The sequence below is a fragment of the Monodelphis domestica genome, chromosome 3, assembly GCF_027887165.1.
Source record: "Monodelphis domestica isolate mMonDom1 chromosome 3, mMonDom1.pri, whole genome shotgun sequence".
Taxonomy (NCBI): Eukaryota; Metazoa; Chordata; class Mammalia; order Didelphimorphia; family Didelphidae; genus Monodelphis; species Monodelphis domestica.
The window spans coordinates 71150818-71167541 of record NC_077229.1 but is presented as its reverse complement, the minus strand read 5'-3'; the positions used below and the strand labels follow the sequence as shown (position 1 = coordinate 71167541).

Here is a 16724-nt window from a genome sequence, read left to right as displayed (position 1 = left end):
TTTTTTTAGGGTGGCTGCCTAGTACCTTGAATTTTGTCATGTCAAATAGTCCAATGGAAATAACTGATTTTCCTCAGAGTCTTAAACAAGAAAGTTTTTGAATGGTTATAGATAAATCTGTCAATACCTAGTAATGGTAAGAGACCTCTGACCCAAGGAAAATGATTGGAAGCAGGATGGTAACTGATATGGAGAGAGCACTCTAAAGTTAAAACATTTTATATACAGTATCTCAGCTGATCTCACAACAACTCTTTGTAGTAATGTTTCTGGTATAGTCTCCATTTTACAGATGAAAGAACAGAGGCTTAGGTTATTTGGCCTACTTACTGTTCCCTGTTTATGACTTTTCATTGTTTTACCAAATCTCTAGCTCCTCCCAGCACAGTTTGATAACTATTTTCCTTTTCCTTTGCCTCCTCCCCCTCAAACCAAAACCCCACCAACTCCTCATTTATTTGGATATAACTTACCTTTATCTTTAATACACCCCCCAAAAAAAGAATACTAAAAACTCCTATGGAACAAGCATTGTTTGATTTTTGTCTTTGTATTCCCTCATGCCTAGTACAGAGTTTGTAAGTATCAGAGGCAGGATTTTAAAAAGTCTTTATTCCTCCAAGACTAGCCTATTACTCTACCATCTAGAAGACAAGGCAGATTGATGTTTACAATACTGTACACATTTCTACTGGTAGAAATCTACAGCTCTCCTATGTTGGTACTCTAAGGGATGTTAGGGATTATCTAGCCTAGCCTTTTTCTTTTTACAGATGAAAACACTAAGGGGCAGAATGGTTAAAGGACTTACCCAAGGAAATGAGCTAGCTAGCTTGTGGCAGACCTGTGATAAAACTTCACATTTTTCGGCACTTGCCATGTTGCTTTCTTTACGTGAAATGACTGATGGGTTTCTTTAGACTTCTCTTTGGATGGGAGGGGGACATGTTCTCAGAAGTACTGGGCTTTTCTGAAAGCAAGGGAACTAAACTGCCTAGAATCAAACAGTTTGAAATCCTTCAGAAGTAAGGGAATCTTCTAGTCCTTCCTAGAGAATTCTTAATTTGTAGAAGAATTTCAAACAGGTTAGGTAATATTTTTTATGCCTTATAATTTGTTTTCCTTATGCCTTTTATGCCTTATAATTTGGTTAGTTACACACAGACTCAACTTTTTCTTTCCTTGGAAAAATGGAGACATTTGTATTAATGTTAGCACTTGGGTATAGTACTGAACCAGATATACTCACAATATCAAGTCTAAATCCTTGGATTTCCCCTGTAATTGCTTGTGGCTGTTTGTTTTTCACCCTCTCCACCTTAAACCTGTTTCCTTTTCCAGGGTTGTGTCAGATGATAGATCTGGGGAGTATCAGTGCATTTTTCTTCCAGAACTTGCAGGAAAGGCTGATGTACAAGTAAAAGGTAATGTTTGTTATTGGACCATAGGCCAAAGAAAGTAACCACATATGTAAATTTAAATGAACTAAATATTGATTTGTTGGAGGTCAAAGGGTTGAGAATCTTGAAGAAGTCATTAGAGAGCCAAAGGGGAGAATATGTGTGTATATGACAGTACTTTTTGAGGGAATGTAAAGATTATGGTTTCTGAAAATACTTCTTCAGAAAGCATTTCATGCAGATAAATATTGGTATCTTGATACTTATAGGTCCTTTTGGGGTAATCCATGGGTGTGTGTGTATGATTCAAACCAAAAAGCTGTTTCAGACCTAGATGAAAGTCAAATCAAACCCTCAGAAGACTTCAGGAGACCATATGCAAAAATTTATGCGACTAGAAAGAAGCTTGGAGAGTTTTAGAAAAATAATAATGTGCAGTAGTGAACATTTCTTGCAGAAGACTGAGTAGGAACTCAAACTTTTATTCTTATTCTTAGTAAATAAAAATTGCTTTAGAAATAAAGGGATGGGGGCAGCTAGGTGGCTCAATGAATTGAGAGCCAGGCCCAAAGATGGGAAGGCCTGGATTCAAATGTGGTCTCAGATACTTCCTACCTATGTGGCCCTGGGCAAGTCACTTAATCCCCATTGCCTAGCCCTTGTCTTAGAATCAATCCTTAATAAGGTAAGGGCTTAAAAAGGAAATAAAAGGAGTTACGGTTGGCTGTGTTAAACTAAAACTATCTTGTGTATGCTCTTATATAGGAATGAGTTCTCTAGAAACTGGTTTGCAGGTGGCTAGTATAGCTTGAGTAGGTCCATTAGCCTTCTTTCTGTAGTAAGTGAATTAATGGAAAACTATACAGAAAAACTGGCAAGTTAGAATGAGATGATTATACGTGTAATAGTCCTTATTGATTGAAGAGCTTATTTCTAAGAAGTATAAAGTAAATCCTTTATTCCTATTGACTTTAGTTCTGTCAAATGTGTTTTTACAAAACCATTAACAAGAAAGGGGTTTAAATCTATGGCAGTTTTGGTATTGTATTTTAGAATTATCTTTTGTGAGTCAGGTGCCATCTGAATAGAGGTAATTGAAGCCATGGGAGTAAATAAAATCACCTAGAGGAAAAGTGGAACAAGGAGAAACCTTTAGGGAATGGTTTGGGAAGGACCATAGGAAAAAAAGACAGAGGATTCCTCTAAAAAAGCCCCAGGGAGGTCAGAAACCTGCACCTCAACAGATACTGAGAATGGTATGGTCTTAGTAGCACTCAGAATCAGGACTTCCTGAACCTCAAAGGTCAATTAAGGGCAATTTCACAAATTCAGGTGATAGCTCCAAATAGGGCTGAGCAACTGATTCAGAAATACCCCAAAATCCAACCTAGAAAGAGAGAATAACTTTGTAACAACCTCAAGTAGTAACTCAAAAGAAAAAAAGAATTGCATGAATACTTAGAAGAAATAAATCAAGAGTAAAAGATAAAAGTGCTAGAGGAAAGAATTAGAAATAGAATAAAATAGCCTAGAACAGAAAATGGTAAGTTTATTCAAGTAACACTCCCAAAGAATTAAGCCAAACAGAAATCATGATATATATATTTTTTTTAATTTTAAACATTATTTTATTTGGTCATTTCCAAACATTATTCACTGGAAACAAAGATCATTTTCTTTTCCTTCCCGCCCCCGCCCCCCCCCCCCCTTTCCCTCTCCCATAGCCGACTCACGATTCCACTGGTTATCATATGTGTTCTTGACTCAAACCCATTTCCCTGTTGTTTGTATTTGCATTAGAGTGTTCATTTAGAGTCTCTCCTCAGTCATATCCCCTCAACCTCTGTAGTCAAGCAGTTGCTTTTCATCGGTGTTTTTACTCCCACAGTTTATCCTCTGCTTGTGGATAGTATTTTTTTGATCCCTGCAGATTGTTCAGGGACATTGCATTGACACTAATGGAGAAGTCCATCACCTTCGATTGTACCACAGTGTATCAGTCTCTGTGTACAATGTTCTCCTGGTTCTGCTCCTCTCACTCTGCATCACTTCCTGGAGGTCGTTCCAGTCTCCGTGGAATTCCTCTACTTTATTATTCCTTTTTGCACAAAAGTATTCCATCACCAACATGTACCACAATTTGTTCAGCCATTCCCCAATTGATGGGCATCCCCTCGTTTTCCAATTTTTGGCCACCACAAAGAGTGCAGCTATGAATATTCTTGTACAAGTCTTTTTCTCCATTATCTCTTTGGGGTACAGACCCAGCAGTGTTATGGCTGGATCGAAGAGCAGACAGTCTTTTATCGCCCTTTGGGCATAGTTCCAAATTGCCCTCCAGAATGGCTGGATCAATTCACAACTCCACCAGCAATGAATTGGTGTCCCCACTTTGCCACATCCCCTCCAGCATTCATTACTTTCCTTTGCTGTCATGTTAGCCAATCTGCTAGGTGTGAGGTGGTACCTCAGAGTTGTTTTGATTTGCATCTCTGATTATAAGAGATGTAGAACACTTTTTCATGTGCTTATTAATAGTTTTGATTTCTTTGGCTAAGAACTGCCTGTTCATGTCCCTTGCCCATTTGTCAATTGGAGATTGGCTTGATTTTTTGTACAATTGATTTAGTTCTTTGTAAATTTGAGTAATTAAACCTTTGTCAGAGGTTTTTATGAGAAATCATGATTTTATGAGATAGAACAAATCAAAAGATTGAAAAAAAGTAGGAGAAAATGTAAGATACCTAATATTTTGAAAATCTACCTGGAAAACAGAACTAGAGATTATCTGAGAATCATTTGATTCCCTTAAAATTAAAAAAAAATCTTGAACACCATATTTCAAGAAATCGTAATCGAAAATTACTCAAATCAATTCAAAACAGAGGGCAAAGTGAAGATAAAAAGACCACATCAATCATCTCTTAAAAGGAACCCTAAAACAAAAAGTCCTAGAAATGTCATAGAAAAATTCAAAGCTTCTACATTAAGAAGAAAATATTGTAGGCAACCAGAAAGAATTCCAAATACATTATCAGGGAACCACAATCAGTCTCACAAGATTGGCTGCTTCTGTCAGAGATGATAAGAGATCTTAAGAGTACAGTGTATAGGCAAAAGATACAGACTTCCAAGCAAAAATAATTTACATGCTAATTTTTAAAATTTAAAATGTAATGCTTTTCAGGGATTCCTGATGAACAGAGCTAAATAGGAATTCCAAAATGGAGGAGGGAAAAAGAAACCTAGAAAGATAAATTTATTTTAGCAGGGGTTCTGTGATATTGAAAGGCTAATGTTCTAATGAGAAGGAAGAAGCAGCTATCTCTTTAGAACCTGTATTGTCGTCCCCCCCCCCCCCCCCCTTTACCTCCTGTCTTAGTATCAATTCTAAGACAGAAGAGTAGCAAGAGCTAGGCAGTAGAGGTTAGATGACTTGCCTAGGGTCACACAGCTAGTAAGTGGTTGAGGTCAGATTTGAACCCAGATCCTCCTGACTAGCCTACAGAGATAGCCTTCCCAAATGTGTATTCTTCTGATATTGGCCCTACATATTAACATCTAATTGCATTCCCCAAAACCCTACCAGTATTTCAGCCTTGCCCTCTATCATTTAGCTGTTTCTTATATTTGTCTTTAAAGGATATTTAAAAAGTTAAGAAAAATTGAGGAATGGATTGGTTATGTTTCTAAGATTTTAAGATAGAAGGGAAAGGAGAGAGTAAAGGGGAAGAGATATAAAAAGGCAGGGGATGGGGAAGAAAGTTACAAATTACTGCTAAGTGACCATGTCTCTGTGACTTAGAGGTAGTGGGGATGGCTCATTGGAGTACAGGAAATAAAGCAGATTTCTACAGGGTCTGTGAGCTTGATTATTGAATGCCCAAGAATGATGACAGAGATGAAGGGAAAGAGACAGAAATGGCGATCCACTAGACTCAGGAGTTACCTAGAAATTAGTAGGTGCAAAGCAACAAGGTTTCATAAGGTGGTACAGATGGAGTGAGTGACCCTTGAAAGAGGAAAGGTATTTAGTTTTTGAGAACGGAAACAGTGGGTGTTCAGCAGTAGACAAAACAAACTCATGTGGTATTCTCTGAGGAGGACCATGCTTTATTGACTCGAGGTGGTAGGAGAAATATTGGTTTAAAAGTTGGAGCATATACCATAAGGAATAATCAGTCTAAAGAAATGAGAAAAGTGAGAAGACCTTTATAAAAGATGAGCTGACAAAAGTGAAAGGAGTTTATGGATGACTTTAACACGAACTGAAGAGGGCACCGAAGGGCAATGAAAATCTGGCCAAATGATATTCAGTGTTGCTATCAGGCATGGACAGCTAACACAAAATCCATAAACATGAAGTGGAAAGTCACACGACCTAACTAAGCCCTTCTGCTACCTGGTTTTGTGTGACTTTGTTCAGGGAATGGCCTTGGGAGTAAGGGACTGCTCTGGAGTGTCTCTTGTAGCAGCATAGTATGTTTATCAGGGGAAAAGAACTTCAGTTGAAGTTATTAGAAAGCAATTTTTGTTAAGCATATGAGTGAGTGGAATAAGCTCAGCAGTAGCTGAACCAGGTGGCAATGAATAAGTTCAGAGCAAGTAGCATGGTCTGACCCCTTTCCTGAGGTGGGAGCAGTGGTTAATGAGCCAAAAGGACTAGCTTAATTAAATTAACCTGTACACTCCTCATTGGAACTGAATTGATAGAGGAGCCATACTGTTAATTTGGTAGTCTGAGAGTGAGATTGAATCTTCCACCTTGGTAGTGGCAGAACTGGGAGGATAGCTAATGGATCACTGCTAACAAATTTGGAGGCCAGGTTTCAAGACCAAAGTTTGTGCACTCTTCATCTCACATTTTCTCTTTTTTAGGTCCCCCGAAGGTTTATATTAACAAGAAGTCAGAATATGGGAATGAGGGAGACTCGATAGTTCTTACATGTAAGAGTTCTTCCTATCCCTCTATTGAACAATGGAAATGGTACAAAGAAAATGAAGGGGAAGCTAATATGGTAAGTATCATCCTGGGAATAGGGGTCCTTTAATTACTTATAATCTGTGTGAGGCTTTGCAGTCTACAAAGTCTTTCTACTTAGTTAGGGCAAGTGTTAGGATCCCAGATTTCTGTCCATTTTACAAATAAGTAAGCAGAGGGTCAGATTGACTTGTTCAAGATCCCATAGCTAGTTAGCAGCATAGTTGGGGTTATAGTAGCATAGATTTGGATTGGGGGAAAATTGTAGAGGTTGGTTTTTTCCCTCTCATGTTTTAGATAAGGAATCTGAATTTCAGATTTTTGACTTCTCTTCCATTGTACCTGCTGCCTCTTGGGAATTGTTGGCTTCTAAGCCATCCTTTTCTCTTTAACAGATCCTTGTAAATGATACTGAAGGGAGGATGTCAATAATAAGCACTCCTGAAAAAACAGAGCTCCACATTAATTCAGCGGATATAAAGGAGGATCCTGGAAAGTACATCTGCAATGGCACCAATTCTGAGGGCTCGGATACTGCTGTAATTACTTTGAAAGTGCGCAGCCGTCTGGCTGCACTTTGGCCCTTCCTGGGGATTGTGGCAGAAGTTCTGATCCTTGTCATCATTATCTTCATCTATGAAAGGAGGAGAAGGACTGATGATATTGTTGAAGGTAAGGTGCTTATTCATTAAAGAATCTGCTCCTTCCAAACAGGATGGGAAGGGGAGGGCAAGGGAATATTGGGTCATATATTTAAAATGCAGGCCACCACACAGAAGGCCCATAATTTTGGCCAATGACTTCCATAAACAAAATGAAATCACAGTTCTAGTCCAAGGTCTCTTCTCCAGAACAGTTCAGTAGCTGTGTTGTTGAATGATTCCTTCATACAAGACATTAGTTATCCTGGATGCTGTAACAGATATGAGTATAAATTTAGATGTTTCTTACCTGGTTACAGTGGGCACTTGAAAAAATTCATCTTCAAAGACCTTGGCAGGGGTGGGGTGGGAGCAGTGTAATGGCCCAAAAGAGAAGTACAGGCAACAACCCCTTTTTTCTCTGGCCCTCAATTTCCCCATCCACAAAATGAATGGTTTGGATTAGATGCTCTTCCTTCAGGTGTTTTATGTGCTTTTAATAAGTTCCTGTGTAGCTGGAATGTCCTGTGATTTTGCTAAGTATTAGTATTCAGTGTGTGATTCTTGAGCTCCTTCTTAAATTCTGTCCTTAAATTTTCTTTGCAAAAAGCCTATGCATGTAGTTTTTAAAGTTTTTGTCCCTAAGCTTCTGCAAAATTTTCCTGCTTGTCCCTCTTTCATCTTCATTATCTTTCAAAGCCTTAAGGGCTTATACATGAACCAAGCCAGACACTCTAAATCTCCTAAGCCCTCCTTTAGGAAATACTGGCTATCAAAGAACTTTAGCAAAAGGTTACAAGTCTTAAGTTTTGTTCCTGAATAAGTTAGTCATCTTCCATGAGTTAGTTTTGTGGTCTTTTCAGTTGGAGGCCAGGTGCCTCAGTGAGGGAGTGAAAAATCCTAGGTTCCCTACTTCTAATAGGAGAGGCATAAATTGTAGCAGAAAAGGATTATGTTAAATCTCCAGGAGGAACTGATCTCATTTCCTTAATAACCTCAATTTCCTTTCCTTTCCCTTTTTTTTAAAGAGATTACTAGACTGATATGTCAGGGAAATGTAAAAGATGCCGTGTACCTAGATTTTAGCAAGGCATCCAACATGGTCATTTTTAGAGACAAAGGAGAGGCTGTGTGGATAGGGTGATGATAACGCACGATAGATTTGTAGCTTTATGAATGACCAGACTTTGCAATGGATTTATGTCTTCCCAAAGGGAGGTCTCTAGCCTGCTTCTAGGTTTTTTCTTAAGCTCTTTCTTATTTAACATTTTTATAATAATAAGATTTTAGAGTTTTCGTAAAGGTACAGTAAACTCAGTATGAATCCAGTGTCATGTGGTCACTAAAAATCACTGCTGTTCTGGAGTAAGGATGATGCTGGTCTCTCCATCTTCTGTACTGATCAGACAACGACCAGAATATTCAGGCATGGTTGCCTTATTTTCAGAGAGTGATTAGCAGAGAAGAATCATAGGTTCAGGAAAGGGTGATGGTCATAGGAGGCTCATGGGCCTAGAGGAGAGAATTGGGAAGATGATGTCTAAAGGCTTGTCAGAAATAGAAGGCTTATTTCATTTCAGAGTATGGACTCATCAGGTGGGTCTTAAATTGGCTCAATCTCAGGAAGGCCTTTTCTAACAATTAGATGCCCCTCACTGTTATATAGATTGGCTCAGTAGATTGTGAGTTACTTTTAACTGGAAATAGTTCAAGGAGGGACTAGATAACTTATGTGGGATGTTGTTGTAAAGGATATTCTGTATCAATTAAGAATTAGACTAGATTTGCCTTTTAGTCCCTTCTAACTTTAAGATTATGCTCTTCCAGCACTTCTCCACATATGAATGACAAAATCTCTTTCCTTGCATATGGAGGGGATGGGACAGGGGAATCTAAGCATCCAGCCTCTTTTCTATTTAGTTGTTTGTTTGAGAAGGGGGAGGAATGAAGAGATAAGCAGGAAAATGAGGGAAGGTCTATCTCTTCCCCTACCAGACCACTGTATTTGGATTTTGTTTTTGTTTTTGTTGCTGTTTTTTCATTTAGCTGAGAAAACTCTGTTAGGCTAGAGATGTCTAAATTTCTAAGAGAATTCCAACTTTTTCATTGTCAGATTATATCTGTTTCCCATCAAGTGACAAAGATAGTTCTGGAGGGGCTATTCCTAGTAATAGAAACAAGACTATGTTCAAAGTGTTTTTGAAGGGCATTTATCTGTTCTTGAATTGCTTTGTGGATAATAAAATATATGTTCTTAGTTCTGTGAAGTTTGTTGTTAGAGGTCAGAATAATAGTTCCATTTAGAGTGATGATTGCTTCACTTTTTACTTGTTTTCTCCCCCTTGCTTCTGCTGCTAGCTGAACCCCCGCGTGGTAAGTGAATGGCACCTCCAGTTGTCATTCGACTTCAACCATCACATAAGCTGTTTGAGTCTCAAGCATGAACTTCATGACTTTTTGCATGACTTCTACATGTGCTGGGAACTTTCACTTAACTCTAGGAAACCTGAGCCAAGACAACAGCTCCCGGACTGCATTTTGCCTGCTTGAAGCATTAATGACATGAGCACTCTGTCCTTCACACCTTCCTTGTCTGCATGCATCTAGGATCCAGAATATCCCCAATATTAACTGAAGACTCTCATCACAGCTTCTGGGTGGTGGTGGTGGTCTTAGTCTTCTCCTTCTTTCTTACTCATTGGATGAGGTCCAAATCTCAATGACTAGCATATCCACGGTTCACTGAATAGCTTCTCCGTCCACTCTGGTCTCCAGAAGGTGCTGGGTGTCCTGTCCCGACACAATGCATGGAATCATGGAGATTACAGTTGCATTGTGCCTTTGGGACCTTTTGTGTCTTTCTTTATAAAATAGAGAAGGCCATCTTTTAGTTAGGGAAGTTGGGAGGTTACAAATGAGTTCTATCCAGAAGCAGCTAGAAGGGTCTTAGGGATGATCTAGTCCAACTCCTCTGTTTCTTAGTTTTTAGACCTAAAAGAAATCCTAGATTTTTAATGGAGGAAAATGAGACCAGGTAAGGTAATTGATTTGTCCAAGGTCATATAATATTCTGGTGTTCAAACCAGTTCTTAAGATAAGGCCATCATTCAAACCTTTGAGAAGCTTCTGACCCAGAGCAGCAACACTCTATTGTCCCATACATACCTCTGGTAGCTTTTCAAACATGAATTCATTGCAGCGGGGTGGCTGTCACACATTATTATAAAAAGACTGGGTGGGCAGCTGGGTAGCTCCATCCTAGAGAGTCAGGCATAGAGATAGGAGGTCCTGGGTTCAAATCTGGCCTCAGATACTTCCCACCTGTGTGACCCTGGGCAAGTCACTTAACCTCAGTTGCCCAGCCCTTACCACTCTTCTGCCTTGGTACCAATACATAGTATTTCTTCTAAGACAGAAGGTAATGGTTTAAAAAAAAAAGACTGAAATAGGAATACAAAGGCTTGCCTTCTAGGAGGAGCCTTTACTCTGGTACCCCTTTAGAACCACAGGAAGTCCCTTCCCTCTCAGGGCTTCAATTTCCTTAACTGTAAAATGAGAGAGTTGGACTCTATGATCTCTAAGTTACTTTTCCTTTTAGATTCTTTTATGACTCTGAGGTATATTCTCTTGGGCAAGCTTGTATATGGGAAAGAGCTGATCATTAGTAGAAATAGGACAGCCATGAACTAATTCATATGCCTTTTCTTTTCTCTCTTCATGGTGACTTTTGGTTAAAAAGATGAAGATGGAGGTGCTGCACCACTGTAAGTACTGGCTGTGCTAGAAATGGGCAGGGAGCCACTTTCTAGGGTTTGGGGACCTGCCCCACCCCCCATAGTGTAGTATGGGTTTTTAAATTGTTTTCAGAAGGAAGCTAAGAATGTCATAACTAGTAAGAAATGAATGATGCTTCTGTCAGGGAATTTTCAGGTGGTACTTATGAGGAGAGGCCTTATATACAATAATAGCTTCTCGGGCTTGCCTCATATATTGGTATATCTTTTTAATGCATTTTAGATGGACTCTTAAGTCAGTTAGCTAGCATCAATTAAATGCTTCCTGTGTGCTAGAGAGGTCATAGATTCTTCCTCTCAGGGAGCTACAGGTAAGGGGGGGGGCACGACATGCAGACAACTGTATACAAATAAGATATGTTTGAGATAAATTGGGGTTGGGCTCAGAGGGAAGTCACAGTAAGGAGGGCAGGGAAAAGCTTTTTGCAGAAGGTGGGACTTGAGCTGAGACTTGAAGAAAGTGAGGGAAGCCAGGAGGCCAAGATGAAACCAGAAGGTGTTCTAGGTGTGTGGGGGAGATGGTGAACATTCTGAGTCAGGAGATAGAAAGTTTGAAGAACAGAAGGGAAACCAATGTCACTGGATCTTTGTGTTGGGCTGAGGGGTGGAGGTGGTGGGGGAGATAAAGTATAAATGATGTAAGAGAAACACACCCAAGTTTGTAGCAGTGTCTCGCCCCCAAAATAGGAGACTCAAACTCCAGAAGTGAGAAAAGAATTTTATTTGAAGAAGAAATGGCTTTTGGTGGTTTAATATAGCCTAATAGCTGGTGGAATAGTCTGGGAGCTAATCAGTTAGCCTTAGGGCTGGTGGATAAGCCCAGGGGCTAGTAGAGTAGCCTCTTTGGAGCTGATAGTAGGGTATAACAGCTCTGCTGTAGAATGACAGCTTCCATACCCCGTGGAAGGGTCTGGTAGCTTAGCATCTCCCTTTCCAAACTTAGGTGAGGTCCATAGGGAATGAGGAGCATGCACAAGATCGAGGGATTCTTCTGGAATGCCGGAGTCCTCAGTGTTCCTCCATTGTCTACCTTGCCATCATTTGTCAATGTGGGAGAGATCTTGTTGCCCATCTAAATGGGAACATGGGGCGGGCCTGGGGTGGGGTGGGGGATGCGTACATTGGAGGACCACTATAGGTAACTAATTATTTCTTAAAACAGTAGAAGTAATTAATGAAACAGTAGGTACAAAACTGGTGTCTAGTATAGAATGTTACAGATTCAGTACACAGAGTGGATAATTGAACATCTACAATTCATACTTGACTAATGCCAAAACTACAGATTTTGTAGTTGATGTTTAACCAGTGCTAACTGAGAAATGCAAAAATTTCTGAGTATGAGTCTCGTTCCTAATTACTACCCTTTTCTTGCCTATTGCCAGCCCACATCATAAGGATACTGGAAAAGTTATGAAGGGCTCTGAATGCCAAACAAGATTTTATGCTTGGTCCTGGAAGTAATAGGGAGCCTCTACGGTTTACTGAATGGGTGGGAGAGAAAGGATATGATCCAAATGTTGACTTTGGGAAGATCAATTTGACAGCTGAGTTGAGGATGGATTGGGGTGAAGAGAGACTTGAGTCAGGGAGGCTAGCAGGCTATTGCAAAGTCTAAGCATGAGGTGATGAAGGCCTATACCAAAGGGATTACATTGTAGAAAGATAGAAGGGGGCATATACGAACAATGTGGCAAAGGTAGAAATGACAGGACTTGGCATTGGAAAGAGGTTGAGAGAGAGTAAGCAATCAAAGACACTATGTAGGCTGCAAGCCTTGAGTAACTAGGAGAATACCCTTGACAGGAAGAGGGAGGGGAGTTTTTGGGACAAAGATAATGAATTCCCTTTTGGACGTATTAGGTTTCATATGTCTGTGAGATACAAAGTCCAGTAGGTGCCTGAATGTGGCACAGGCCTAGAGAAGTAGATCTGAAAAACATTTCACATTGAAATGCTAATGGAATAGTAGAGAAGAGGGTTCAGGACAGCCTTGGGAGACATACACAGTTAACAGGCTCAGTGAAAATCCAATGAAGGAGACTGAGATGGTTTGCTATACAGGTGGTAGGAAAACCAAGACGGCATTGTCACAAAGACCTAGAGAGGAGAAAATATCAAGGAGAAGGGAGTGATGGACACTTCAAAGGCTGCAGAGGTCAAGAAGGATGAGGACTGAGAATAGGCAAATAGATTTGGTAATTAAAAGATCGTTCGTACTTGGAGAGAGTGGAATGTTGTGGATAGAAACCAGACCATGAAGATCCAAGAAGATTGTGAGAGAAGTGGATACATTGGTTGTAAAGAGCCTTCTCAAGGAGGTTAGCCACAAAGGAGAGGAGAGATGTACCGATAAATGCTTGGCTCTGCCCAGGCTTCCTGTTTCCAGTTGTGCTAAGTTTCTCCTCTTTTTATCTTCTTAGAAAAGCCAGTTCAGCTGTGAATGAGAAAGGTGGCAACATTCGTCAGAGAAATTCCAACTGAGCAAAGGTGAGACTATTTCTTATTCTTACTCAGTTTAGAGTAGTAGCTGGGAGTTGGTGTGAAAGCCTGCCAGGTTCATTTGTCATCTCCAATGGCATCTATATAGCTATCACGTGGACTATGAGAATGTGCATAATGCTTAAATTGTTAATGTCAAATTTAAGATGTGGGTTTCTTTCTCCATTTGCTCTAGTTGGGATAATGGTGCTATTGCACCAGAGAGTGATCTGATCTTTTCTTAAAAGGCAAGATCACTGGTGATAGTTAAAAGTTTTTAAAATCCCAGCTCAGCACCAGATTCAAAGGGTTAGAACCAAAAATAAGGACAGTGGAGAACAAATCCCCTCCTTTTCTAGATGGGCAAAATAGACCTGTCATACAATGAAAAGGACCTTGTTGTTTGCTGCATTGAATTGGCCCTGGCTCAGCCACTGCCTTGTGACCTCTGGGGGACAAGCCATTTTTACCTGTTTGGGCCTTAAACTCCTCATCACCAGGGTTGGACCAGAAGGATCTTGAAAAAAACTTCTAGCACTAAGTCAGTGATCAAGTTATGTGCCTTTCCCCTCTGGAATAAGAGTGAATTTAAATGCCCTAAAGACCTTCCCTTCTCTGACATTGTATTCAAGTACATACACAGTTCTCACATGAAATGAAGTAAATATGAATAGGTTTTTATTATAATCTAATTTAGCAAAGTTGTCTCCTACTGAGTAAATCTAGTATGTGTATATTTTTTAAACTCTTACCTTCTGCTTAGAATCTATTCAAAGTATTGATTCCAAGGCAGAAGTGTGGTAAGAGCGAGGCAGTTGTAGTTAAGTGACTTGCTCAGGGTCACATGGCTAGAAACAACCCAGAACCTAGGCCTGTCCTCTCAGTCCACTGTAGTAGATAAATTAGAAACTTGGAATAAAAGTTGATTTAGTTCAGAGATATAATGGTCTAATTTTCTTCTGGATTAAGTCTTGCTTGAGCTGGTACTCTTAGGCCAGACCAGGCTGGGTAGTGGATCTTTGGTTTTTCAATATAGGGAATTCCTCCATGAAGTCATTCCTGGTAAACTTGGGGAATCATATTTTGCTTTGCTCAAAGATCCCTTAAAGTAAATATGATCCGAAGAGCAAGACATCTGTTGCTCATGAATAGGCCTGTGTTTGTTGTCTAAAGTGAGGGATAATTGTCTGAGTGTTCTTTGTGTAACAGTAATAACTGCTCACAGTTATTACTCATTTGTGTCTCACAACACCCCAGTGACCTACAGCAATATCCTCAGGCCCTGAGAAAGTGACCCTCACAAGGTTGGGCAGGAAGTGAGTGACATGGGCCAAGCCATCCGACTCGTGTTCTTTCCATGACACGGCTATTGTGAAAACTGAAAAAGCATGAGTTTGTGTTCCCAGGCTGGAAAATGGGATATAAAATGTTCACCTCTTGGAATCTAAAAGAGCTCCCTGTGGAGCTCTTGAGGTGTAAGTTATATGTACTTCAAGGCCACCATTTTTTCCTTTATAAAATAAGGCTGAGGTTGGGAGGACTTTATTGTCCTTGGCAGTAAGTCCGAGTAGTGGGGCCATTTTCATCAGAAGTTTCAACTGGTGGAATTGCATCTCCTCCCTTTGCCCTTATTCCACTTACATGCTTACAGTTTCAGACAGGACGCTAAGCAGTGGAAAGATGAGAGTGAAGTAAGAATAGCCAAAAGCTAACCAGTTAATCAGATCTTTATAAATGGAAAGAAACAGAAAAGTCTCTGCTGTTTTCTCCCCAGGTGACTTCTGATGAAGACCTTGCCTGATGGATGTGTGTTTGTGTGTGTTTCTTTGCAATGTAGTGTGGAGTATATTCCTAATGTACCTTGCAAAATGCAAGTTGTCTTCACCAAATTATAGCTAACTAAGTTGTCAATTCAAATACTTTTAAAAATTGTTGGAGGGTGGCGGTTTTTTCTTTTTTTTTTTTATGTTTTTGGTTTTTTGTCCCAACCCCTCAACACCCTGCCCCCCCCATGTACATTTTTGTCCCTTGGCCACCAGTCAGTCTGATCTCTGGCGTTAGTCCCTCAGGGATGTGGGGTAATAGATATCACGGTCCATGTGCCTATCCTCTTCTAGATGACTCTACCCTTATTCTGGGTAGTGAGTCACAGAATTGGGGAGAGAGTTCTCTTGGCAGGAAGAGTCCTTTCTTTTTTTAGAGGCCCGGCTGCCAATAAGGGAGAAGATTCCATAGCGGCTGGCCGCGTCTTCAAAAAGGGTAGAGTGTGTATTATTGTGTTGTGTGGAGGGAAGAGTCCAGTGGGGCAGAATATCATCTGCTTCTGCCCGTCTAAATAAATGAGGTGGCTTAAAAAAGTTTGGTCCTGCTAACCTGCCTGTCTGAAGCAATTAATGTCTTGTCTTTTTTAAAGAAAAATCATATTTGAAGCCACAAGTATTACTTACTCTTCTTGGGAGATGTTCAAATGACCTTTTCTGTGTGACATGAGCTGACCTCAGTGGTTAAGAATAAGTGATGGGCAAGCAGCTACAAAGGCCCCTCTCTTATTCCCTGAAATGTTCTCACTGGCAATGTGCTCACACCCCTGAAAGGGCCCTTGCCCCTTTGGTTCACAGTGACATCCCTGTAGGGTAACCCACACCACCGACTTAACCCATATTGAGTGTTGTTCTCTTCTTCTCAGTGTTCCAAGCTTGCCATTCAAGGCCTTTTCTTCCAAAACACTACCTTCCAGCTAGACCATGTGAAAAATGGAATAAATCTAGCAATGGTGATCATAGTAATAATTTATTGCACAGACTTCTATTTAGTGTTCTTGATATATCATTGGCACAGTAGAGCCAACTACATAGGAGATGGCAGAACTGTGGGTTTTTTTAGGCTAAACATGTGTCTAAAGGTTGGTTATCTTTACGTGCACATAACAGGCAACAGTAAAACCTATTCCACCTGAAATCTGGGCTCCTCATCCCCATCTGACCTAGGAACCTGTGGGGGCACAATCTGTGCCCGTTGCCAGTCCCCTAGTATTTTGAGACACCCCTGCCTGTTAACATTTCACCAATAAAGACATCTTTTTCCATTTTCCAGCTTGGTGTTCTGTGTAAACTTCCATATAGTCGATTTTATTCAATTTATTGAACATCTGTTAAGAGCCTGTTGTGTTTTAAGGCCGTGGAGGCAGAGGCCACAAAGACAATGAAAAGCAGCCCCCATTTTCCTCCTACTGAGAAGCTAGAATAAGAGTCCCAGCAGCCAGGAGGGAACTTGTGAGATCGACTTTTAGGTGGCTGAGGATTCTGAAAGGCCTTTGTGAGGTTGAGTGTATTCCAGCATGCAGGAGATAAATGGGAGTCAAGGGATGGAATATTTATTTGGCCACTGCAGAATTCAGGGCTGGAGTGCCTATTTTGGCTTCTCAGAA

The 16724-nt window shown here is 40.3% G+C and overlaps 1 protein-coding gene across 2 annotated transcripts in view; it reads left to right on the top strand.

The window, feature by feature from the left end:
• BSG (basigin (Ok blood group)) overlaps positions 1-16389 on the top strand; it is a 33002-nt gene extending 16613 nt beyond the window's left edge. The window contains exons 3-9 of one of the 2 annotated variants that reach the window (XM_007489427.3): positions 1342-1424; positions 6279-6418; positions 6777-7053; positions 9381-9395; positions 10762-10786; positions 13240-13306; positions 15072-16389. In XM_007489427.3, coding sequence (XP_007489489.2) covers positions 1342-1424; positions 6279-6418; positions 6777-7053; positions 9381-9395; positions 10762-10786; positions 13240-13300 — 601 coding nt within the window. In that variant the 3' untranslated portion in view covers positions 13301-13306; positions 15072-16389. The remainder of the gene's footprint in view (positions 1-1341; positions 1425-6278; positions 6419-6776; positions 7054-9380; positions 9396-10761; positions 10787-13239; positions 13307-15071) is intronic. The other variant, XM_007489428.3, reaches the window with a different exon arrangement.
• Positions 16390-16724: the final 335 nt, after the last annotated feature.